Genomic DNA, 26,228 nt, shown 5'->3' with positions numbered 1-26,228 from the left:
ACTAATTTAAACTTGAAAATCCCACAGTCCGGTGTCTGCTGAATGCTAATTTGAGAATTGCCTTAATATACCTTCCGACAGACAATGTTACAAGGATGATGGCACTTCAAAAAATCCGGATTGCCCAGTCTGCAGCAAGTCTCTGAACAAGCTAGCACAGCCACTGCCTATGGCACACTGTGCCAACTCCCGGCTAGTCTGTAAAATCTCTGGAGAGGTTATGAATGAAAATAACCTTCCCATGATGCTTCCCAATGGATATGTATATGGATACAATGTAAGTATCCTCACTTGTCAGTTTGACTTTGCATTTAAACATATAATAAATACCAGCTGTAGCATGTTATTACTATTAGTAGAACAAAGTTTTGAAATAATAAAAAAAGACAATCCATTTTCATTAAGTTTTAATGGTGTCTGTTTAGATTGCATGATGTGGGGGATCTGCTTTCTAATGAAGTAGAGCTTTCTATAGGTGAAGGTTGTAAATTAAATTCTACTTTGTCAGGGTTCCCACATGTTTTTGTATTAGCAGAATAAAGTTAGGGGGACGTGTACAAAACCCAGTCAAAGCTATCTGTCTAGATCTAGCTCAAAGACCAGGCTAAACATTTTGATTAGTTTATAGTTTTTTTCAAATGATTTTTATTGAGAATTTAAAACTTTTTAACCACTACAAAGTAGAATAAATGTATTAGACTAGTCTCACATTTTGAAATGCATACCTGAATTAATTCTTAATCATAATGTGCTATTACTGTATCAAAATGGTAAACAAAAATTGAAAAGGTGCGAGGGAAGGGTAGAAATGAAGGGTTATGTGAGGCTAGAAAGCATCATGGAAAACTGCTGAAGTGTCTTGGAAAAGCCCTGGAAAATGATTCTTATCAAAGGGTGGGAACCCTGATTGTAAAATGATTTTGGATGCTGCAGAGTTACCACATTTAACGATTGTAGTTAGTTTGTATTTCCTCTGATTAACACAACATAATTAAATCTGATCATTACTCTAACATTTAATGCAATAAAAATTGGGGGCCTGAATGTGCTTCGAACCCTTGTGGCTATATGATTTATTTAATCTATGAAAGAAAGGTGTGCGTCTTTGTGAATACCTGGGGGGGGGGTCAATGGACTTGAAAACAGCTTTGACCTCTAATTGTAAATGAAGTACTGCATGATAGGTCAGCGCTGCCACATTGGTGGTTTTCCAGCCAAATGTGGCTTGTTTTGAAAGCATCTAGCAGGTAAATATCATCTTTGGCGGTTTGGATATTTTTATCATGCATGTTTGTTTAAAATATTTTTATTCCATTTGATTTTTATGAAGTCATCACAAGCACAAGACCAATCACCGCAATGGATCAAACTGCTGCAGTGGGAGTCTTATTGCCATCTTTGGTTTAATTGTGATGCTTTCTGATCAGTATCATGGTGATATAATACTGAATATATTTATTAATTTTTTTTTATTCCTTATATTTCATTGTTTGTCTTTCAGTCTCTGCTTTCCATTCGTCAAGATGATAAGGTGATCTGCCCAAGAACCAAAGAGGTCTTCAACTTTTCGCAGGCTGAGAAAGTCTACATCATGTAAATGTACCGACCTGGGGCGATGCTCCGGTACAGGAAATGATGGCATGCCTGGTCGGGTAGCCCAAGTCTGCCTGGAGAGTCGGACCTGTCCAATGTGGGCATTGTTTCTTTAGACCAAAGAACAAACTGCACAAACATCTGTGGAGCGTTTCATAAATCAGAGAAGAAAGAAATGAAAAACTAATTTTAAGATTGTACTTTGAAAACAACATTCATATTTTGATTGCGGGGGTTTATAACATCATAGAATTGATTTTGGAAAATTTGATGTTAAAAAAAAAAAAAAAAAAAAAAAACCCCAACCCCCCCCCCCCCCCCCCCAAAAAACCTACAAAAAAAATTGCATTTAGTGTTGTGTGTGTGTGTGTAGTGCTCACTATCAATATCATTAGTGCTGCTGCCTTTATTTTTGCTGTTCAGAATGTAAATCCAATAGCACTTTTACCATGTTGGTGTTGACAGTCGGAGGGGGAATCAGAAGACCAACATGGCAAAAAGGTTAATTACATTTTGGATGATGCATAAACTGGGACTAATAAATCCTGTTTAAACTGTGCATTCTATTATCCAGCGCCCTATGTGATTTCAGAAGACTAGCTGCTTCTGGCAATATTAACTATTAAAAAGTATTGGAAATGTAGAAGATTGTTTTAGTACTTGTGTGCATGTTTACATTGTTTAGAGTATAGAACAAGTTGTAAAATTGCTGAAACAGGTTGTTAATAAAAACAAGTTGCTGTTTTTTCTCCCCAGTGTCGTCTTGCTTTTTAAATGTATTTTAACATAGAGAATGTATGTTGTCAAATTAAGTTTTGGGTTCCACAACACCGTCGGTCCTGGGATGGATAATTAATTAGTTTCTGACTGTTATGTTTTGGTGGGCATGTTCAGACAATGAAAGCTGGGGGAAAGCAACTTCAGAGCAGGGACAGTTGAATCTGCATTTAGGAGTCTGTGTGGTCCAGTGGTTAAAGAAAATGACTTGTAACCAGGATGTCCCCTGTTTCAAATTCTGGCTCACTCACTGAGCAAGGCATTTAACCTCCTTGTGTTTTGTCTTTCGGGTGAGACGTTGTTGTAAGTGACTCTTCAGCTGATGCATAGTTCCACACCTAGTCTCTGTAAGTCAACTTGGATAAAGGCATCTGCTAAATTAACAAGTAATACATGTAGTGAATCTGATTAGATGCAATGGAAAGCTTCAGCCAGTAGCTGCACCCATCGTGCAACAGCTGCATCATTTTTTGTTTTCTTTAAACAGAAAACAGATAAAGATTCCAGCTAATGCACTGCAAGTTACAATAAGGGTGGAGAGAACTGCTTGGAATCTATATGCAAATTCTTTGCAAATAGGTTTTGCATCGCTCTCTCCAGCTAATATTCTAAATTCCAAGGAAACAGAACAGGTTCACATTGCTCTCTCCAGTTAATACGCTAAATTCCAAGGAAACAGAACAGGTTTGCATTGCTCTCTCCAACAAATGTTCTAGATTAAAAAGAAATGCATTGTTCCTCATAATTCCACTGGTAAAAAAGTGACTTCATATAATAAAAAGAAAATTGACAATGACTCATACGTGCGGTTCTTTGGGGAAAGTTTCTACGATGCAGTTACTCAAAGCTAAATATATCAAAAGTACTAGCTCTATTTTAAAAAGCATGAAAGGTGGTGTTGTGTTTTTTATTAATTTTTTTTTTTTTTTTTTAATACTGCGCAGTGTTTATAGGCAATAGTAATTACCAGGAAATAGCTTTCTTTAAGCAGGTTGGAGTCTGATTTTTTTGGTTGGATTGGGCAATTTTAATTTTTGCACTGAGACTTTTTTGTATCCTTCTGTCTGCCCCACCCCTCATATTAAGACAATGGATCTTTGCTTGTATTTCTGTACTTTTTAATTTGGAATATGCAAATATTTCAAATACATCCTAAAATTAAAAACTGCTGCTTCCTAGTAAAAAATAAAATAAAATAATATTTCCTGTGCTGTAGCTAGAGAGCAGTACAATACATAAAAGAGTCAACTTAAAAATGTTTCGGTATGTTTAGCATTCCTTTGCCGAGGGAGAGTGTTTAAAAACAAACAAACAAACAAAAAACACAGTGGATGTACTTGCAGGCTTTTATGCCCTGGTGACTATTTCCTATTTAACTCTATTCACGTGGCTGTGATGGCAGTTACTACATAGTTAATGATGTAACAATCTACCATTCCTTTCTATTGTAACCTTCTGTCTGCCCCACCCCTCATATTAAGACAATGGATCTTTGCTTGTATTTCTGTACTTTTTAATTTGGAATATGCAAATATTTCAAATACATCCTAAAATTAAAAACTGCTGCTTCCTAGTAAAAAATAAAATAAAATAATATTTCCTGTGCTGTAGCTAGAGAGCAGTACAATACATAAAAGAGTCAACTTAAAAATGTTTCGGTATGTTTAGCATTCCTTTGCCGAGGGAGAGTGTTTAAAAACAAACAAACAAACAAAAAACACAGTGGATGTACTTGCAGGCTTTTATGCCCTGGTGACTATTTCCTATTTAACTCTATTCACGTGGCTGTGATGGCAGTTACTACATAGTTAATGATGTAACAATCTACCATTCCTTTCTATTGAAACCTTCAGGCTCCACAAGGTACTGTACAAGGAATGTGCTATTTATAAAGTTAGTAGTTTACCCTAAGGTTGTTTAACTGTGGTTATTCCAAAATTATACAATTAACTTCTTCAGGGTATGGATGGAGGTTCAATAATTCTTTAGAACAGGGTTTGGAACAAAGACCAGAGTGAAAGGATAACCCTGGTTTAACCATTACATTTACACAGGTTAACTTTTTTTTTTTTTTTTTTTTTTTTTTCTAAGTTTAATAATTTTTCTTGTTTAGTTGTCTTGTATGCAATCTGTTCCAATTTACACCATGAAGCATACAATTTATCAGATTGTTTTTAAATAAGAGATTGGTACTGTACATGCAAGAAATGTAATGTAACATAAATTTAAAACTACATTTAGGACTGTAGATTGGTCGCATTGCTGATTAGAAGGGTGACCTGATGTTTAAGGTGACATTACCATCAAAGAATCGAGACTGGGGAAAACAAAAGTTGCATTCATTGTGAAGTGGACTTGTTAGTGAGGTGGCTGTAGTTTTATTGAGCGAGGTTTTACTGTACATTTTGTCAGGGCAGCCTCCTTTACAAATATTACAATTATTATTACACCTATGCCTTGTATTTTTTCAGCAGGGGGCGCTAAACCATCACTGAAGTCGCTCGATAGCATTTCCTGCTCAGTTGTTTGCTGGTCTCGCAAGCTTGAAGCTAGAACAAAATGACTAAAGAAATTAAACGTGAACAACACGGCAGCACTGCTTGATCGCCAGACGAAACTGCGTTATATCGCCACAGTGAGAAATAACAATTAAAGGGTTATTATGTTCTTCAAACCTACTGCTGGCAAAGAGGACCATTTATTTTTTTTGTTTTACGGAGTCTGAGTGACCGTGGCAGGTATTGTAATAATAGTCCACACCTTTCTGTTGTAATTTACATTCTTTAGGATTTTGTTTTGAACGTAAAAACGAGGATTTCAAATGTATATCTGTGATAATAAATCTAAAACCAATAATAGACTCACTATATTTCTAGAACGTAAAAAAGCAAAGCTATTTGTATACATTAGGATACGTGGTGTCAGGAAGTGCGGCCTCTTGTTGAATGTTGGGGTTCCACAGGCGTCGATGATTGGTTAAAAAATACATCAATCAAATGTGCGCAGATGTACTTAGATTGAGGCAGCACGCACTTCACTACATAAACGGACTTTTGGACAAGATAAGGCATGTTGAAAGATAATATTTCAAGCCAGAGTAATCGAAGTCAAACACTACGTGTGTATATATATATATATATATATATATATATATATATATATATATATATATATATATATATATAATATGCTTGCTAATATTAAACAAAACATTTTTCTGTCAGTTGATCACAATGCTTCGTTTTTCCGTAGCTTTACAATTAATATATAAAAAACAACGGAATGCATTTAAAAAAAAAAAATGAAATGCTAAATTAAATCATTAGAAAAAAGTAACCGTGTGGATTTGAACTGAGTTAAATTCAACAGGACGAATTATTGTGCGTCTCAAGAGGAGTGGTGGTAAAATAAACTCCCTTGATATTCTCTTTAAAATGGTGACCACCATACTAATTTACTAATACGTTCATTTTTTTCTTCTTCCTTGAGCTGCAGCAGAACCCGCTGAGAATGTGTACAATGATAACCTCCCTCTGCTGTAGGTAGTAGCACTGTGCCTTTTAGTGTTTGTTTCTTTTTACCATTTTTATAGAGATGGATCATCAACAGAGAGATAAGCTTTCTGAACTGGTCGAACAGCTGACAACCTCAGGAGAACCTCAGCTAAGTCCAGCTAAGATGAAGGTGCTGAAACAAATCTGCAGGTATGCTAGGTCTAGTTTACCTTCCATATATTTAATTGTAGGTTAAATATGTCCACACAACCCCTCTAAATGCTTTTTCTCAGACTGTAGTCGTTTGTTTCACGGTATTGACAGTTTTTCTCCCCCTTTCCGCAGAGCCTCGGAGGAATACATTGATCATGGGTACCATCTGATCATGACACAGCTGAAACAAGAGCATGCGGAAATCCGCCTGGCCGCCTTCCAAATCGCAAGCGAGCTCTTTGTCCGCTCCCACCAGTTCAGGACGCTGCTGGTCTCCAACTTCCAGGAGTTCCTGGAGCTCACCGTGGAGACTGACCCGTCCGAGCAACCCCTGCCCCCGCCCAAGGAAGTTGCTCGGAAGCTGAAGAAGATGGCTATCAGATCTGTACAGGAGTGGCACGGCAAATATGGGGAGGCCTACAAGAAACTTGGCCTGGGTTACCATTTCTTGAAGCAAGTCAAAAAGGTAACGTTTCAAATGAAATAAAATAAAAGACCTTGGCTTTGATTTGTTTTCTTTGTTTTTGCTCTTTTGTTTTCACCTGACGCATTGTACAGTAGTGCCAAAATATCAGTATACTGCTGTTTAGCGGCTGGTAAGCGGAGGGAACTTATTCATTCAGATAACAGCACGTTTCATTTTATGTGCCTAATTCCTTTTTAAAATGTAAACATCTACTCCATTTCTTCTCAAAAACTGTCTTTCAACCGGCCTTTTGACGGTTATAAAAGCTTTTGTTATGTATTAGCAGCATCAACATTGAATGTCAATATTTAGAATACAGATCTCAAGGAAGAAGAGTCCTTTATGTGTGTGTGTGTGTGTGAAGAAAGCCCAGTCAAGAGTTATCTTTGATTCTGTGCCTGACAGGTGGATTTTCATGATGTGGAAGCCAGGACGCTGGCGGAGAGGAAGAGAGAAGAAGAAAAACAGAAGAGACTGGAAAGAATTTACAAAGAAAAGGTCACAAAAGTTGAGATGGAAATGGAAGGCAAGTCTTGTGGGTTTTTTTTCATTCCCACCACATATCCACTTAAATGTGATTGTTATATGTGTTGTTGAATTGCAGACTATTTTACTGTATGTAAACATAGCAGTACAAAATGACAGGGTAGAACTTCAGAACATAAAAAGTGCAAGTGAGGCCATTCAGCCTGTTAGTGCTCGTCCAGTTCTTAGTAGCTGCTAGCTAGTACCATTCAATACCCATATCCATATTCCATAATGCTCCCAGTTATGGGTACCTAGGAGGACTTACGTACTTGATTTGCAATACTCTATCCCGATTGGTCAAAATAGGTCACATGGGGTGTTATTACAACGCATCATCATGGGTCGGCACTTCTTTTCAAAAAAGGGCAAATCACTGGTGGATAGCCATACATTTACCACTAGAATAATAAGAATAAAAAAGGCAGACATATTGTAATTTATCGCAGGAAACGTGACTGAAGACCTTTTGGGAAACCGAAGTGTACATGAGATATTGAATGAGTCTGAATCTGATACCAATGATTAATGTAGTGAAATAAAAAAGCATAAGTATTTAAATCATTGCTCTGCTCCTTCTCCCTGAACTACAGTGTTTCCCTATCCCATTCTGAAAATAAGTAGTTTTTAAAAATATGTTAAACTTTCAGCTTTTTATAAAGGATTTGGGTGGCTCTTCAAAGAGACTGTGCTGGTTAAATGGATGTTTTGTTGTCTCTGCCCCGGTCTCTTGTATGTCTGTACTCCTCCTCTGGCCGGTTGCATCTCCTGCCCTGCCTGCTGACACCAGTCTCACCCCTGCTCAGCTGTGTGATCTGATGCAGAATATTTATAAATGCATCTCGACAATTCCTGCCGTACCATTCTCTCCACATAAGTGTGTCCAATTACGATGGTATCATCTCTTCTGCTGTGTTATGCATTGTTTTAAATTGTTTCTTAACACTGGCCCAGTAGTTCTCCACATTGTTCAGCTGTAAACTGCAAAGTAAGTTTGATAAGCAACCGGGTATTCCATAATGCAAATAATGTCTTTCTCACCACTGTGAAGAGGTAGCGCTAATCTGGTATGGATTCCTGTCACTACCTGAACAATTAAAAAAAACAAACAAAAAACAAAACAAAAAACACAGCACTGTCACCTGATACTGTCGCAGGTCTTGCATGATATAAAGGCAGACTTACTTGTGCTGTGTCTTGTAAAAATGTAATGAACAAACCAAGAATTACAAGAAGTACATAATGAATTCGAATACAGAAAAAATACACTTTCCATGACAATGTTCAATTCAATATCTACAATTTTTTTAATTTTAGTTAATGCATTTTTGGTTTTTATTTTTTAGAAAAGTTCTATGGAACTATTTTATTTTTTTTTTAGGCGGCTGGACATTTAATAAAAACTGCTTTTTTGTTAATTAAAAAGTTTTCGCTTTTTATTATTCAATTTAGTTAGTTAACACCTGTTTTTTACGATTACAAATTAGCCCTATTAGAACGATCCCGTACAGGATTGACCCGGATACAACGATCTCTGTCAGTACTGACTGACACTGAACTTTCTCCAGTGTCAAGCGTGTTATTCTCTCAGTGAAAACAAAGACAGTGGTTGACTAATTCAAAGATAACGCTAATTCAAAGATTACCTATTGTAGTACGAATCATGCATGACGAATGCAATCGTCATCTTCACACAAACTGCAACCAGGCCATGGACGTGAGGAGCAATCTACGCTGGATAGTTTTTTCAAGAGAAAGGACATGTAATTACTGTATTCAGCATATAAGTGTACATTCTTTCCTTTTTCATTTCTTTACTGTTTTCTTTTAAACATACCTGTAGCGTGGCGTTTGCCCTGCACAGGGGGAAATTTTAGTTTTAGTGCAATTTATATGTGGAAACGGGTTTGTTTTGTGTGCTTTTTGTAGTTGTTATGTTTGATCAAATGGTTGTTTACAGATGGATGCTCGATTGATACTTGCTGCCTGCCTGTCTTGTATGTGTCCTCTGAGCGTTGTGACGTGTGTTGGTAGCGTCACATGACCCTTTGTTTACTTTCTGTTTTGTGTTTCAACTCCAACTCCCACGTCTCCCTGTCTTGCAATGTGGTGTCCCATCCATATGACACCAGTACCTTGTCACAATACTGTTTAAATATTGATCAGTGTGAAGGAATCTTCATAAAAGTACTATATGTTGATGTTCAATTCAAATTTGCCGTTTTGTCGTTATTCTGATACAGAAAAATGCCAAACCCTGTTAGAGTGAACATCCTGATATAATGAACATTTCTCCAGGTCCCATGGGGGTTCGTTATAGTGAAGTTAGCCTGTGTGTGCGTGTAGATATATATAAAATCCAAATTTTCACCATTTGTTGCCGTCTAGCCTTGAAATAAAAGGTTTTTCATTTATCTACACATCCTACCCCACAACTTCCAAGTGAAAAAAATATTCTAGAAATTTGTAGAAAAGTAATTCAAAGTAAAAACTAAAATAGCTTGGTTGGGTAAGTGTCCACCCCCCTTGTAATAGCAGTCCTAAATTAGCTCAGGTGTAACCAATCGCCTTCAAAATCACACACCAAGTTAAGTGGCCTCCACCTGTGTTAAACTGTAGTGATTCACATGATTTCAGGATAAATTCAGCAGTTCCTGTAGGTTCCCTCTGCTGGGTACTGCATTTCAAAGCAAAGACTCAACCAAAAGAATTCCGGGACAAAGTTGTTGAAAGGCACAGATAAGGGGATGGGTATAAAAAATATCAAAGGCCTTGAATATCCCTTGGAGCACGGTCAAGATGATTATTAAGAAGTGTAAGGTGTATGGCACCACCAATACCCTGCCTAGATCAGGCCGTCCCTCTAAATTGGATGACCGAGCAAGAAGGAGACTGATCAGAGTGGCTACCAAGAGGTCAGTGGAAACTTAGCAAGAGCTACAGGCTTTTATGGCCAAGATTGGTCAAAGGGTGCATGTGACAACAATATCCCAAGCACTCCACAAATCTGTCCGGTAGGGCCGTTACTCAAGAAAGCCCACCTTGAATCCCGTTTGAAGTATGCAAAAAAACACTCGGGAGATTCTGTAGCCATGTGGCAAAAAGTTTTGTGGACGAAACTAAAATGGAACTTTTCGGCCTAAATGCAAAGCGTTATGTTTGGCGCAAACCCAACACAGTGTATCACCCGAAGAACAACATCTCTACTGTGAAGCATGGTGGTGGCAGCATCATGCTATTGGGGATGTTCCTCATCAGCAGGGATTAGGGCACTTGTCAGGATAGAAGGGAAAATGAGTGGAGCAAAGTACAGAGAAGTCCTTGAGGAAAACCTGCTGCCCTCTGCAAGAAAGCTGAAACTGGGACGGAAGTTCACCTTGCAGCATGACAACGACCCAAAGCACACAGCCAAAGCTACACTGGAGTGACTAAGGAAGAAAAAGGTAAATATCCTTGAGTGGCCCAGTCAGAGCCCCGACCTAAATCCAATTGAAAATTTGTGGCATGACTTGAAGATTGCTGTCCATTAATGCTCCCCAAAGGACATGACAGAACTTGAACAGTTTTGTAAAGAAGAATGGTCAAATATTGCCAAATCTAAGTGTGCAAAGTTGGTAGAGACCTATCCCAACAGACTGACAGCTGTAATTGCTGCCAAAGGTGCTTCCACCAAGTATTAACTCAAGGGGGTGGAGACTTCTCAAATTATGATCTTTCAGTTTTGCATTTTTAATATATAATCTTTTTCTCAAAAAACTTTTTTCCTCTTTAACAGTGTGGAGTATGGTGTGTAGATAAGAGGAAAAAAAAATCACCGTTTAAGTGCATGAAACTTTGAGGCACTGGCCCAACAAAATGTGAAAAAAGTTCAAGGGGGTGATGCTTTCTATAGTCTTCTCTCTCTCTCTCTCTCAAATATATATATATATATATATATATATATATATATATATATATATATATATATATACACACACACACACACACACACACACACACACACACACACACACACACAGTGCCTTGCAAAAGTATTCAGACCCCTGACCAATTCTCCAATATTACTGAATTACAAATGGTACATTGAAATTTCGTTCTGTTTGATATTTTATTTTAAGTAACACTTACTCAAAATCAGTTATTGTAAGGTGACATTGGTTTTATGTTGGGAAATATTTTTAAGAAAAATAAAAAACTGAAATATCTTGCTTGCATAAGTATTCAACCCCCACACATTAATATTTGGTAGAGCCACCTTTCGCTGCAATAACAGCTTTAAGTCTTTTGGGGTAAGTATGTACCAGCTTTGCACACAGTGTCGGAGTGATTTTGGCCCATTCTTCTTGGCAGATTTGCTCCAGGTTGTTCAGGTTGGTTGGATGACGCTTGTGGACCGCAATTTTCAAATAGTGCCACAGATTCTCAATGGGATTGAGATCAGGACTTTGACTGGGCCACTGTAGGATATTCACCTTTTTGGTCTTGAGCCACTCCAGTGTTGCTTTGGCCTTGTGCTTGGGATCATTGTCCTGCTGAAAGGTGATTTTCCACCCGAGCTTCAGTTTTTTAGTGGACTGAAGCAGATTCTCTTGCAGTATTTTCCTGTATTTTGCTCCATCCATTCTTCCTTCAATTGTAACAAGATGCCCAGTCCCTGCTGATGAGAACCATCCCATCAGCATGATGCTGCCACCACCATACTTCACTGTAGGGATGGTGTGTCTTGAGGTATGGGCAGTGTTAGGTTTGCGCCACACATAGCGCTTTGAGTGTTGTCCAACAAGCTCTGACCACAAAACCTTTTCCCACATTGCAGCTGGGTCACTCTCATGCTTTCTGGCAAACTCCAGACATGCTTTCAGGTGGTACTCCTTGAGTAACGACTTCTTTCTTGCCACCCTCCCATACAGGCCAGTGTTATGCAGAGCTCTTGATATGGCTGACTGGTGCACCATTACTCCACTCCCAGCCACTGAACTCTGTAGCTCCTTCAAAGTGACTGTTGGCCTCTCTGTGGCTTCTCTCACAAGTCTCCTTCTTGTTTGAGCACAGAGTTTTGAGGGACGGCCTTTTCTTGGCAGTGCCTGGGTGGTGTGATGCAACTTCCACTTCCTGATTGTTGATCCAACTGTGCTCACTGGGATATCCAAATACTTGGATATTATTTTGTACCCCTTCCCTAATGTATGCATTTGCATTACTTTATTTCTAATTTCTGTAGAATGCTCTTTGGTCTTCATTTTCCTTCAGATTCACAGCCTTACCAATGATCCTTCAACAGTGGGGTTTTTATCCAGAAAATGTGACAGCAACTTTAATGGTTCACAGGTGGAGGCCAATGGTAAGGTAATTGTGTCCTCTAGGGCAATTTCTTTCATCGGTGCAAACTGGGAGCTTCCACAGCACAGGCGTGAATACTTATGCAAGCATGATATTTCAGTTTTTTATTTTTCTTAAAAATATTTCCCAACATAAAACCAATGTCACCTTACAAGAATTGATTTTGAGTTTAAGTGTTTTAAAAAAAATAATCAAACAGAACGAAATTTCAATGTACCATTTGCAATTCAATAAAATGAGAGAATTGGTCAGGGGTCTCAGGGGTCTGAATACTTTTGCGTGTGTGTGTATGTGTACAGCTCCATTTTTCCAGTTTTTATTGAAATTTACGCAGTTTAATGTCTCAGTGTACACTGAAATTAAAGCAGAGAACACATAAACAGTTGGAGATAAAAAAGAAATCATGGAATCAATCAGGGTTCTCCTCAGGAATTCTGTACAGCCGGATGGCAGACCATTATAGCCGGGAGCACTTTTAACAGAAAGATAAACTTGCCTTACCTTAAATATATAATACGACGAAGAATTTGAATAATGTGTTGTCTTTCGTTGACTATACCTGGTTGCGCTTTTTTATGTTCTGCATTTTGTTTTTCATGGCTGTTTTTTATTCTGGTAGATTACCCTGCTTATTTAGGCTCTCTACGATTTGACTGGGGAAAGAGCATTTGTGTATCAGCTAACAAGTGTTCAGCTGAGATCCCATACAGCCTTTTTACATATATCTTACAAGCACCAGGGTACATATTGTTACGATATCACAACAAAAGGAATACAAGTTTTTTTTTAGGTTTTTTTTGGTGCATATGTGTAAGTATTATGTACTATATATCACCTTAGAGTATGATAATAGGACAAAAAATGGACTGAATGATAATACCCGAAAATAACGTTAATATTTTTAATGAAGTAGTCGGCACAAATATAGTATTAGGCAGTGGATTGCGCTGCTCGCCGGCTTATTTTGACCCCCAGCATTCATTGTCACTGTTTGTGCTTTGAAAATAATAAATTTTTTTAGCAGTCATTTAACTTTTTAGCCTCTCGAAGTGCTGTATAATGCTATTAAAAAAGCAAACAATTTCTTCTACAGAAACCTCTGCAGAGATCCAGGGCTGTCTGACTGAAATTGAGAACTGCTTCAAGCTCCTGATGCCAGACCCCTTGGATTTTGCCCTCACCGACTTTGAGCCCTCGTCCACAGAAACGGATATCGGCAGGAAGCCAGCAGCTGCCCCCGCCTCGCAGAGCGACCCCCGCAGCTCCAGGCAGGAATACCAGGTCACTGACCGTGAGCAGCCATGCTGCAGCAAGGACCTCCGGACCCTCTCCACAGAGCAGACAGCCAAGGAGGAGGAGGAAGAAGAAGAAGAAGAAGAAGAAGAAGAAGAAGAAGAAGAAGAAGAAGAAGAGAGCGACGAACAAGACTCTGATATGGAGTCCATTCCAGAGGAAGAATCATTCATTCGAAACACCGGCCTGATTTCACATAAATACAACATCACCCTTGACATTTCCACAGGTAAATGGGGTACTCGCTAGTGTCAGGGAGAGGGAGGGTTCAGACACTAGAATGGTTCTGTTTCTTTGTTGCCTAGACTGACATGCACACAATAAACACCACATATTTTGATTAAGTGAGCACAGGCTTAATGAGCATTGGACATTGCTGTTGGAATTGCATATGTAGGATGTGCATTGTGCATTGGAATTGCATATGTAGGATGTGCATTGTGCATTGGAATTGCATATCCAAAAACGTTTATTAACCCCCGGTGACAAAGGTTATAGTTAAGGCATCTGTACGATTGTCATGAAACTTATTGAAAGAGTCTTGTCAGTCTGTTGGTATGTACAGCACATGTACATGTATATGGTGGATGCAGGTCATTGTCATTGATTTTTTAATGATACTGACAGCTCTATTTCATGTTTGTTACGAACACACTTCTTATGGAGGCGGGTGTACGTATTTTACACTGTAATAATTTTTATGAAATTTGCTCAGGACCAAATTATAATAATAATCTCTGTCTGTCTGGCTGACTGTCTCTCTCTATATCATTTTGGAGTTTTACATATAGTTTGAGAACCGACTGTGATGAACTTATTAAGGGTCTTTAGCACAAGTCATTGAGTCTATCATATTCATGGAATATTTGAAGATACATTTAAAAATATATTTGGAGAACCTCTTGCCCAGTTGTGATGAAACTTGCTAAAGACATTCTTTAGTACAAATTATTGAGTGTCTTTCATTTACTGTCGAACAAATACATATCGAATTGCTAGCTATGATATGCACCTAACTGATATTTTGAAAAAAAAAACAAACAAACTTTGTGTCTGTTAAGATCTCTGTCTATTAAAATAATGGCTAGCAGTAGTATTTCTTTATGAACCAGTGGAAATGCATTCACCTAAATTATTACACTATCTTTAAAAAGGAATTGGGTGTACAATAAGAGTTGTTTTGGAACCTTGTTATAATAAATGTGCTTTCTTTTTTAACTACCATGTCCCTTTTCTTTATTAAAACATAGATCTAAAGATACAGGAGAATGAAGACAACAGTGCTGTGGTCAGCAACATAAGGGACTTGCACAGGCTCATCACAACCAAGCACCTGCCTGCTGTGCAGACGTGGCTTCAGGTATATGACTGTCCAGTCCCTCCTGTATAGACTGTGCTAGAGGCCTGCGCGACCCGAACCCACAACCCGCTGCAACACCTTCTTCTTACCTGCAACTCAACCCGCTTTAATAAGACCTGCAACCCCACCCTGACCCGCCAGTGTTTGTCCTTTACCTACAGCCTGCGTCAGCTGACTCTCTCACATTCACACACACCTCTACCATTCTCCACAGACTGAGTTTATACAACAGGCTATACAGCATGGTGGCTTTCTCTAGTGGGCTGCGTATACTTTAACATTGTAACATTTTAACTATATTTACTCACTTTAATCTAAAATGTTCATTATTGTCATGCTTAGTGAGGTGACTCCACCCTAATCGCCTCCTGCTTTAGTGCAGCAAATACCGGTATGTTTTTTTTACTCGCTCCCGAAACTCAAACCACGAAAAAGTTCACATTCTGACCCGAACCTGACCCACTTTTGTGGGTCACCAGCAGGTACCCGACCTGATGCAGGACTACGCTGTGCCCAGCTGCCTGACTAATAAAGGCTAATTCAGTGGAGTTCCATCCATCTTTAAGTGATTACAGTCAGTAAAGCAAGCAGGACGAATACTTTGAGACTGCTATGTAATGTGTTAGACTTCCTTTGCGATTTTAGATGTTTAGGGATATTTAAGAAATAAGTAGCATGAACACCAAGGTGTAAATTATTAACTGTACCGTACAATCAGGTTTTTCACCCCGCTCAAGGTGAGAGAGACCAGAAAGCCCACTCTGACTTCTCTTGGGGTGTGTCATACACCCTGTCTGCGCAGCATTCGATGTGTTCTTAAGAGAATTTAACCACAAATGCTGTAACCCTTTCTCTTTAGGTATTTACCAAAGCTGGTGTAAACGATGAGCGACTGAAACGTGCAATAGAGTGCAAGACAGCCCTGGAGGCTGTGGTTAAAAAACATGAAGACATGCACATTAACTACAAGAGAAGAGACAGGACAGCGGTGAGCAGCCATCTACTGTTATTTCAATGAATCGGTTTTATTTCTTAGTACCTCCTCCAGGCAGCACACTTTGGTAACCTCTCTTGTTCTGGCGTCCCTGGTGTTTCACATGCATTGCCCTGTGTCCTTTAGGTAGATAAAGAAATCTTACCGGAAGTTGTGATCCTTGCTTTTTGTTTGAAGGATTTTCTGATTCTCCTTCTGTAGTTCTGCACAAACAAAAGATGCAGTTTGGTTTTGTACAGTATTTGAGTTACTGCAGAGTTCTAATAAAGACATGAAACCAACTTTAACTGCATCCAGCGTGTTTCAGTGCATACTCCATAAATGCATACTATATAATAAAGCATACAATGTTAAAAGTCTCTGCAGCGATGATGCAATAGCACTCTAGGCCAGCAGGGGGAAGCATTTTCAACAGTTTCACATCATTTTCTTACATTCAGTAACTTGTTTGAATATAAAATTATTTTTGGCCGTGTCCTTATTAATTAACAAAACAGGGTCGATGCTGCTAATTTTTAGGCACAAATATGTTTTAATGGAGGCTTAAACAGCTTCTGTACGAAGTGGGATAGTATGGCAGTTCCTGCTAGATGTTCAAATCTGTTGTACTGTTTACAAGCTTTATTTCACATGGTGGAGTCATTTCATGATCTAAACAGTTGCACACCTAAACGCTGTCGCCCTTAAACCTCATGCAAGGGAGGCATTGCCTCCTCAGCATTTCAAAGTGAAAAAAATAAATTAATAAACATTATATATATATATATATATATATATATATATATATATATATATATATATATATATATATATATATATATATATATATATATATTAGAACAGCAGTAGTACGATCCAGCACTGTTTAAAATAATATTAATTTTATCTGGGGAAAAGAAGGTAACACTAAGGTGATGACATGAGGGTTGTAGTGGAGCATCTATTTCAAAATAGGCATCAAATGTAATTATATTTAATTTTTTTTTACCTTTCTTTACATTTTCCGTTGTTTCCTATAACTCACGTGCACATAAGGTGCTTTCTCATTTTTTTTTTTAAATAAGTCTGTGAAGGTGCTTTTTTATAAGTCTGTTAAAGGTGCTTTTCAAGTCTTTAATTAAAGGTGCTTTCTCATTAGTTCTAATTGCCTGCCAGACCTGGTTTCAATTATAATTACAATCACATTAGAATTGTTTGCTGGAATTGAAGTTACAATTGCAATGATATTTTGTTCAATTACAATTATCTCCAGTTATGCTGCAGTCATTACAATATGTTACTTTGTAAACGACTCCACACACAAGCATGTTTACTGTATTTATTCTAAATAACCAAGCCGTAATCACTGGTACAAATACAGAAGCATACTATAGAACTTTTTTTCTTTTTTTGCACTCAGAGTCTAAGCTTGTTTACGCAGACACAAAAATATTTAGGAAAACCTTCGAAAATGAGTGTCAATGCAGTCAATGCGAAAATAATATTTTTGATGAGTGTTAATATAAACACATTGTATGGATGGTGGATGCCATTAAAAGTTCGCTTGGCTTTAATATTTAACAAACGTTGCCTTGATTTACTTTTTATTCAGATGTAATAAAGAAATATCTATAGCGAAATAACAGAAAGAAATCAAATAGTGTATTATCCAGGATATGCAATATGCAAAGCTAATAGGTTTCTGTTAGATATACAGATAAATGAAAAAGTGTATTTAAAAAATAACAGCTACTAAGTTACACAGAGAGTTTTCCACTTTGAGGCATCAGCCAGATTGACTGTGGCTCTCTGAGAACTAATGTATATGGTAGTTATGAAACATATTAATATGACATCTGAAATCATTTTTAACTGAGCAAAAGAGGCTATTCAGTGAAAGAAATGGAGCTGTCTGACAATGATAAAGCACTGTGCTGTTAACCATATAGGTTTATAAATGTCAGGTTGAATTTCAAATGCAAAACGACTTTGCTTTGTGATAAAGAAACAACTCGAAGCCCTTTATCATAATTACAGTTAAAAAAAAAAAAAATCCATTACTTTATTCGCTTTATCACTGGAATGACACTAGAAATGGAATTGCTTTTTGATACAATAAACCTTATTAAAAATAAAGAAAATAAAATCAAAATAATAAAGTATAATTTGAAGCAGTTCTTCAACTAAACACTAGCTGGTTTACTTTGCAATACATCGTTACAAACAGATTGTTTTAGGTTAAACAACTAAGATACATTACGGGGCAGCTTTTGGCTTTATTTTTAAAGATACACAATGAAGTTTGTTTAAAAAAAAACTGCTTTTTTCTCCATGGTCCAGTGACAAGCCTGCTTCCCTTTACTTAAACCCAGTTTTAAAAAATATCAACTAAGGACCAGTGACGACTACTACATATTGAATCCCAAAACGGACAATTTTCACAAATAGTAGGTGGAAAATTATCTATCTATTAGATCAACTATTAACTAAAAAAATCTGATTAAAAACACACAGAGCACACCCAACACACACCTGTAGGCTGTCTGAATCAGCAAAAGACAAGTTATAAGTCATTTGTCATATTTAACATGCACCTTGAACTTAATAAATGACAATATTCCACAGTATTGTACATCACAGTAGACTATTCTAAAGTGGTCTCCCGGATGCATAGACTTGCACACTGTGTATCTAGCTCAGCTGGGGAGATGCATGGCCAGCGTACCTAGGTTTGTTACTGTGAGACCAGGGATTTTTGGGAATCGGACCTAAAATTTTTAATCTCCATTGAAAATATGTTTTAATCGATTTTTTTTGTTACCGAAAGTTTGAAAGAAGGAATCAAGTCTCTTACTATTTTCATCGTTTTGCATTGAAGTAGGTTTAAGAAGGCTTTTTTAAAAGATTATTTCAGTCCTTCATGTCTTTATACAATAGTAAGCTTTTACAAATATCAACTTCTATATAGTGAGAAACAATGTAATCCATTGCACAAAGCCAATGTGTTGCTCTTATATCCCGCTGTGGCTAAGTGGTTTGCAGTGTACAGGTGTAGATGCAATGCTCAAACAAATGGCAAACAACAAAGTTCACTGTCTAAACTATCCTTTATTGTTTTATAATCCTGGTCGTTTGACGACCGTAATTAATAGTAACTGGCAGTACACAGCAGTGTGTACTGCACAGTTCAAACCACAGGGTTCAGTCCCCAAACAGTAAACGAGTATAAACACACACAGAACACAAACACAATCACAAGTCCAGTGCTATAAGTGAAAGTCGTGCAATACAATTTATAGTGAACAGTAGTGCAGTGCTGTCCGGCTTAGTGTTGCACTTTAGCGTCAGCTCCCAGAGTGAGTTAGCTGTCTAATAATGACAAACGAGTACAATTAGAACGACAAACAAACAAACACAAAACACTCATGGTTATGTTACAGTCCTTCAGAGGTTCTCTCGCCACCATAACGAAAGAGCAGTTCGCTCAGCCACATCCCGTTTTGTACCTTCAGCCCCGCCCCCTTGATTAGCGAGTGCAGTCGCTTTTCTGCGGTTCATTGCCGCCCATCTGGGGCGATGACTTGGAGTACTGTGGCCGACTTCCACCTTTCCCTGGAATTAATTGCCAAACCATCTGATCCGTTGCACACTGTTCCCTTTTACACAGCGCCCTCACAGGCCGGGAGGGAGATTTATAACCAAGATTCATTTTTTCTCTGTTACACCCGTTAATATGTCTTGCTCACTGCCTTTTAAAATACACGAACACTACTGCCCTATAATATTTAGCATCTGCTAGATTTAAATCGGGGTAAAGAGACGACATCTACACGTTCCATGATGTGTACTTCTGCTCAGTTTAAAACATGCTTATAGTAATTCATTTCCTGTCAGATAAGTTTCACTAGCAATCCATCATGATACAGGAAGATGAAAGCATTTTCTACACAGAAACTTCCACTGAGTAGTATTTTTTCTTTACCCATAGTAAGGGTTGTGCATAGTAAGGAATGTATCACTGTACATGTTACATGGTGGTGCCTGGAGTGGAGAATTTCTAACATTACAGTTATGTATTTCAAGTTTAGTAACTTAAGTAGGTGTTTTTGTCGTACTTAATCAAATATATGTAACAAATCAATTTGTAAGTTGTTTACACAATCATTACAAAATATATTGCTATTGAAGTTTGGTACAGCTGCTATTGGAATGCATTTCGTTATGGCATATGGTTCAGACTTTCTTAGGCCAGTTAACAAGGGTTTACAGTATTCAGCTGGTCTCAACATTTACCTTAACATTTTAAAACCTGCAAAAACGATTCCTGTCAGCTGTTCCTTGTTCTGTTTCTTTTGGAGGGGGGTGGAGACGGTAAAGCAAGGGAATGTAATGCTTAATTAAGTAGCCACCTGGAATATTCTTCAAGTTTTAATTGGATTGCTAGCTTTTGTCCCTCCTCCTTTTAATCCTACCTTCCTTTTTTCTGCAAAATATGAAATTCTATTCTTCTGTGAGTTATCGACTTGCTGTAATACTTTACAAGACCTTCCAGTAAGAGAGGGTATTAGCATATAAATAGCAGATGCACTGAGGACCATCACAGCTGAGTACGTTTCATAAATGCAAAGCCATCAAACTTGCCAAAAGACAAATTAAGTTTGGAGTTCACTTGTCCGAGGAGGCCTTATACGATCATTTTTTAAAAGGATAACCGATTTAATTTAAGGAGTGAGTGGGGTGGACTGAGTCTCTGGGCATAAAGTAATTGAGATTCCTTACTGAGTTAATTAAACCATACAACATATATTTGATGGCACTGGGAACAGTTTAGTTTGGTGAATTATTTAAAAATAAAAGCCTTCACCTAATTGTCTTTTTCTGTACGTTTCAGGAGAAAGCTTGTGGTTAGGAGAGTATGTTATCCAGTTAAGGTTAAGAGTTGAATTGCATAAATACGTATTTCAGAAATACATATCTGAAAGTACAGTGCTACTTTTTTAATTGATAAAGAAATGCTGTTGTAATCCTATTGTAAAGTGTAAAGGTACCATCAACCATCAATTGTAAAGTGTCCTTTCTGTATTATTGGAGTTTAGTGCCATGTACATTTATTTGTATTTGGGATATTATTTAGTTTTTTTAGGATTTGAAATTGCATTCCCAATGCCTTTTCCAAGCTCACAATTGTTGGGAACAATTCATGGGAAAATTATGATATTTTGATGGTCTTTATGAAAGCAAAAAAAGAAAAAAGAAAAAAACTAAACTTGCTTCTTTTGCTCCTAGTACTCCAGATGTAAAAGAAAGTGTTCCTTATAATTTTCTGCGGTATATTTTTAGGGATGAGCAGTTCTTTGTGACATGTACAATATAAAGGTAATTAGTGTATTTGAAAATACTAATTTTACTGGCACAAAAGTCCTGAATGTGTAAGAGGCCATTTTGAGAGGGAATGGCTTTTCTGTTGAACCCCAGCAGAGGGCCCCCACAGCTACCAGACAGGCTCCTGCTCTTTGCCTTGCGTCAGCAGAATGCTGCTTTTTATATGAGCTAATGCTCCTTAACGGGCTCTGCTGTACTAGAGTTATGACGCTGTCGTTTAAAGTTGGCAGCCGTTATATTATCACAACAGAATTAAAGGGCATTAAAAATAAAATACCATTCGTTGACCAGGAGTTTCTAGCGGAATAGTTTTATTTATCCTTTTTTTTCTTCTTCGTGTTCTTCTTCCTTTTTCTCCTTCCTTAATAAATCAGCCAAGAAATAACTGCTTCTGAATAAAAAATGGCACGTCAAATAAGCAAAACCTTAATCTTGTGAGGAAATGGCAAGCAGGGGGAACTGAGCTGCCATAACCCAGGGTGTTTCAGTCTGTGGGATGCCTCTCAGAATAAGCTGTTACCAAAAGTGGAAGTTAGTTAGTCAGTCAGTTTTTGGTTAGAAATCTGTGGGACTTTAGTAACTTCCTACCTACAAGCATTTAGACGTCTTCCCATTTTTGTCCTTTAACAGTTCATTAACATTTACCTGAGATTTTGCAGTCCCCAGTAATGTTACCTTAGGTAAGGTAGCCCAAGATTATTGCTAATTTTATAGTTCAGTGTAAATTAATTGGTGATATGAATACACAGGAAGACTGGCTCTGAGCCACTTGGCATTTCCACACATTCAGAGAAACAAATGGCTCTAATCTGAAAATCAGTTAAAACACTACTCACATTCATCCTGAGATCATAGTTGCTCTGTAGCATCCCTGAAAAAGCATTTGTTTCTACAATTGTAGTCTGCTTCACTATAAGCTGAATTGTTTCACTTACTAGTGGAATTAAACTCCACAGAATTTGTGGATATACAAAGTGCTGTTCATGTACAGTAAGTAACTGCTTCAAAAGCCTGTGCTTTTAATGAATGAATGATAATTGTCTGATTGACCACAATATTGCACACAGCAATGCTTTAAACACTTATTGTTCCAGTAAATAGTTATTATGGTATTATGTAGCACCAGGATCCAAAGTTAGGGATAGACTATAATACAGGGAGAGGGAAGTTTCAGAACCTTGCCTAAATCTATAAGCCTTTTACAGTTGTATATCCTGCAAAGCACCACAAAGTACCGTTGTATGTGCGACTGTGGTTAGAAGTATTAATTGCAGGTTGATTGAGAGGTTGTCTGGAGTCCTCAGTATGGTTTGTTAAGTGGTGTTTGTCAGTGTCAAAAGCTTTGTATAAGGGCTGTGGGAAGAGTTCAGGCAAATTGGGGGCAGAGGGGATTATAAAACAGACCCATGCATTTTCATTTCTTTGTATTCATTAGTACTAGTTTTAAAAGTGGTTTGGGGAGCAATTAAGCATTATACTGAAGAAGCAGAATTACAATGGAAAAAAATAACACAGGCAATGCCCTCCATAAAAGAAGGGCAGTAACAGTAAGCATAATGTTTTATGAAAATGACCCCTACATTTAAAAAAAAAAAAAAAAACAGCATTATATGTTATGCATTGTAGCACCAGGGTGGTTCACGGCTACCTTTTGAGGAAATTAAAACGCATAAATTCTGTTTAGCGTTTGATGCGCTCTGCGCCCAAGCTGAAAGCCATAATGCTCCAGCAAAACCTTGGGTTGCTTTTCACCTTTCATAAATTTCTGGGTAAGATTCTGTACCAAAAAATAATTTTCAGCTCCGTGGCTCATTGTTATTCAAACTTGATTGATCGTCGTCATTTGCTCAGTGGGGAAGTTAAGTGCCCCCTGTCATTTCTGAAGACTATAATTGGGACGTTTCACAGGTCAGCGCTGGTGACGGTTTTCTCTTTTGATTAGTGTTAGAGTGATAACAAAAATTATGGGGACCCAGTGATAGATGATCCACACACCGAGTACCTGGGCCTGTAGCACGAACCAAACAATAGGGTCATATTAACAGCGTCTTCATAACGTAATTGATGTATTCTGAGAGTCCTTTTGTAGTGTCAAGGGGAATAAGAAATGTTGAAATAAAATACACTTTTACAATTGCTTCTGAAGACCCTGGGACTGCTTTACCCAAGCTAGCATTAGGTAGTCCAAGATGAATGCTTATCAGTGTTTGTGAAAACAGCAGTTTTAAATCTTCCATTTTTTGGAATTTTCCTAAATAGTTTTAAGAAGGGTTTTGTAATGGAATATTGTCCAAATGGGATTTTTAAATGGCTATCTGTGATTTGCCAGTCCCCTCTGTCTTTGTTAAACTGGATTTTTAAATGGTTATCTGTGATTTGCCAGACCCCTCTGTGTTTGTTTGTTAAACTGGATTTTTAACTGGTTATCTGTGATTTGCCAGTCCTCTGTGTTTGTTAAACTGGATTTTTAACTGGTTATCTGTGATTTGCCAGTCCTCTGTGTTTATTAAACTGGATTTTTAAATGGTTATCTGTGATTTGCCAATCCCCTATGTGTTTGTTAAACTGGATTTTGAAATGGTTATATGTGATTTGCACCCCAACTCTAAAGTCTGCACAGAGAACTAAAGCCCTCGTCTGTTCTCAAAGAAAACAAATCTGTGCCCTACGTTCCTGAACCTTTTTCTTCTGATTATCTCGAAATCTCCAAGTCTTTTTAGCTATGTCAGTAATAAATAAAGGGGATTAAATGTTCAGGACTGGATTGGCTACAAAGCCTTTCACCTCCGGGTTGCCAGTTTTATTCCAGCCCAGTCAGTCAGACTGCCGATCGAAAAGGTATTTACTGTACAGCTGAAATATGGGATTTAGTATTTTAAAACGTAGTAGCCAAATTGTACATACACAATACCAAATTCAGAAGTGAAAAAAAAAATCCTTTGTGATCGTCACAGTAATCGTCGAAATGTAAAGTACTAATACGCGCTGATAGTATGCCTGCAGACTGGCCCCTCATTAGAGTGATCCCAGCGCAGCATGGTCTGGAACACTTGGCAGGGGCAGCAGTGGTGTGTCCAAGGATATTCAGTTCCAGCTCTGGATAAACGGAGAACTTCAGCTTCCAATGTCGCTTGAGTGCCACTCACAAGCACAACAATCAATCAAAATACAAAGCAAAGAAATAAAATGTTCTTAAAAACCCAGTTGCAATTAATAGGCCACTAGTCTGGGGGGGGGGGGGCAATTGGAAGTGGTCAACTGGAAATTCCATTAGGGATCAGAATTAAAATATTCAGACTTCCTCTTTATTGCATAGCTGTTTTTTTCAGTATGCAGTAAATCTCAAGAATCGCAAATAGTTCAGGTAGGTCCCATTGAGTGCTAATCAGCTATCTGAACCACTGATGAGATTCTAATCCTTTAGCAATATCCCAGCAAACATACAGAAATGAATTACACTCCGCTCCTCGGGGGGAGAAAATAACCATTAGCTGCTTTTGTACTACTGCAGTGCGTGCTTTGTTTCGAAGAAAATATAATAGATCTTGAGCATTTTAAATACTTTCAATAAATACAGTGTTTAGTAGAACTGTTCTCATTTTCTAAGGGAGACCTAGAGACAACAAGTATAATTTTAAAGGTTGTATTTTTCTTTTTAAATTATTTTAAGGAACGTTGAAATATGCACCTCCTTGTTTTATTTTTTTGTGGGGATTCTGACATCAGAACCGAAGCAAAGCATTTGTAATTAAATCTACTGTAAATGCGTGTGCGCGGTAGGGCCACATTGTGCCATGCCCATTTATTAGAATCCTCTTACTCCCACTCTTAGGGGTCAATTGAATTGTTTTTAATGGTGGCAGAACTTGATACCACTATTGTTAAATAGGATCCTTCCTGATATTTAACATAGTCTTACAGGCTGAAATACCCTAGAGAGACTTGTGCACTGTTAGATGATGGGTTTTCATAAACTTGGTATGCAAAGAGCTAGAGTACACAGCCATTGAGTTCTGGAGGAGGGCACGTGCTTAAGCTGTGTCTTCACCCCTGCCTCTGCTGTGACCCCTCAGATGAAGGCAGCTGCTGATGATAATGATGAAGAGGATGACGATTTTGAGGAGGTCCCGGAGAAGGAAGGTTACGAGCCCTGCATTCCAGACCACCTTCGTGGGGAGTATGGTGAGTGCCCAGCTGCGGGGCCCGGTCCCAGCATGGCACGGCCGCAGCAAAGTAAATAAATAGCCATTATGAAGTAATAAAGGGAGCAGCCATGTGAGTAATCTCTGCACCACTCCAAGGAAGCCGTTACAGATTTCTGAGAACTGATTAGTTAATGGCAAGTTATTTTTAACTCTTATAGCCAAATTGTTTTGCACAACTCTAAGTACAATTCACCTCACTTTTTTTCTTCTTTTTTAATTTATGAACATTTTTGTCTGTTGCATGTGGATGCAGATTTATTATTATTTTTTGGTCCTATTGCCGACTACCGGCAATCCCAATACTTTTTCATGATCAAACTTCTGTTTTACTACAATAGATTAATCGCTACGAAAATTTTGGGCGTGCTTTTAGCTCGTGGAATGGTTCAGTTGCACTTATAAAACTCAAAGGATATTGGTATTATGTGTTGTATGGGTTGAATCCCTACAGAGTTCAGGTGGATGGTTTTCCTCTTGTGTGATTACTTAATTACACGGGAGAGAACGTTTTTACAGACAAAGGTCAAAAGGTTGCCAATCCTATCCCAAATAAAGAAAGTACTGGAGGAAAGAAAAACAAAATGCATGTTTCAGTGTTTGTTTTTAG

At 37.9% G+C, this 26,228-nt stretch overlaps 2 protein-coding genes across 3 annotated transcripts in view; both read left to right on the top strand.

Moving 5' to 3' along the window:
* The window catches only part of maea (macrophage erythroblast attacher, E3 ubiquitin ligase), a 34,024-nt gene extending 31,682 nt beyond the window's left edge, over positions 1 to 2,342 (top strand). For both annotated transcript variants that reach the window (XM_041268512.1, XM_041268521.1), the window contains exons 8-9: positions 82 to 277; positions 1,502 to 2,342. In XM_041268512.1, coding sequence (XP_041124446.1) covers positions 82 to 277; positions 1,502 to 1,597 — 292 coding nt within the window. In that variant the 3' untranslated portion in view covers positions 1,598 to 2,342. The remainder of the gene's footprint in view (positions 1 to 81; positions 278 to 1,501) is intronic.
* Positions 2,343 to 4,915: 2,573 nt separating this feature from the next.
* The window catches only part of uvssa (UV-stimulated scaffold protein A), a 39,503-nt gene continuing 18,190 nt past the window's right edge, over positions 4,916 to 26,228 (top strand). The window contains exons 1-8 of the mRNA XM_041268437.1: positions 4,916 to 5,108; positions 5,963 to 6,074; positions 6,210 to 6,543; positions 6,949 to 7,069; positions 13,502 to 13,930; positions 14,952 to 15,061; positions 15,921 to 16,049; positions 25,490 to 25,598. Coding sequence (XP_041124371.1) covers positions 5,965 to 6,074; positions 6,210 to 6,543; positions 6,949 to 7,069; positions 13,502 to 13,930; positions 14,952 to 15,061; positions 15,921 to 16,049; positions 25,490 to 25,598 — 1,342 coding nt within the window. The 5' untranslated portion in view covers positions 4,916 to 5,108; positions 5,963 to 5,964. The remainder of the gene's footprint in view (positions 5,109 to 5,962; positions 6,075 to 6,209; positions 6,544 to 6,948; positions 7,070 to 13,501; positions 13,931 to 14,951; positions 15,062 to 15,920; positions 16,050 to 25,489; positions 25,599 to 26,228) is intronic.

This window comes from Polyodon spathula, chromosome 1 (genome assembly GCF_017654505.1).
Source record: "Polyodon spathula isolate WHYD16114869_AA chromosome 1, ASM1765450v1, whole genome shotgun sequence".
NCBI classification, from domain to species: domain Eukaryota; kingdom Metazoa; phylum Chordata; class Actinopteri; order Acipenseriformes; family Polyodontidae; genus Polyodon; species Polyodon spathula.
The sequence above is the reverse complement of the archived record's forward strand: the minus strand, read 5'-3'. Positions and strand labels throughout refer to the sequence as shown.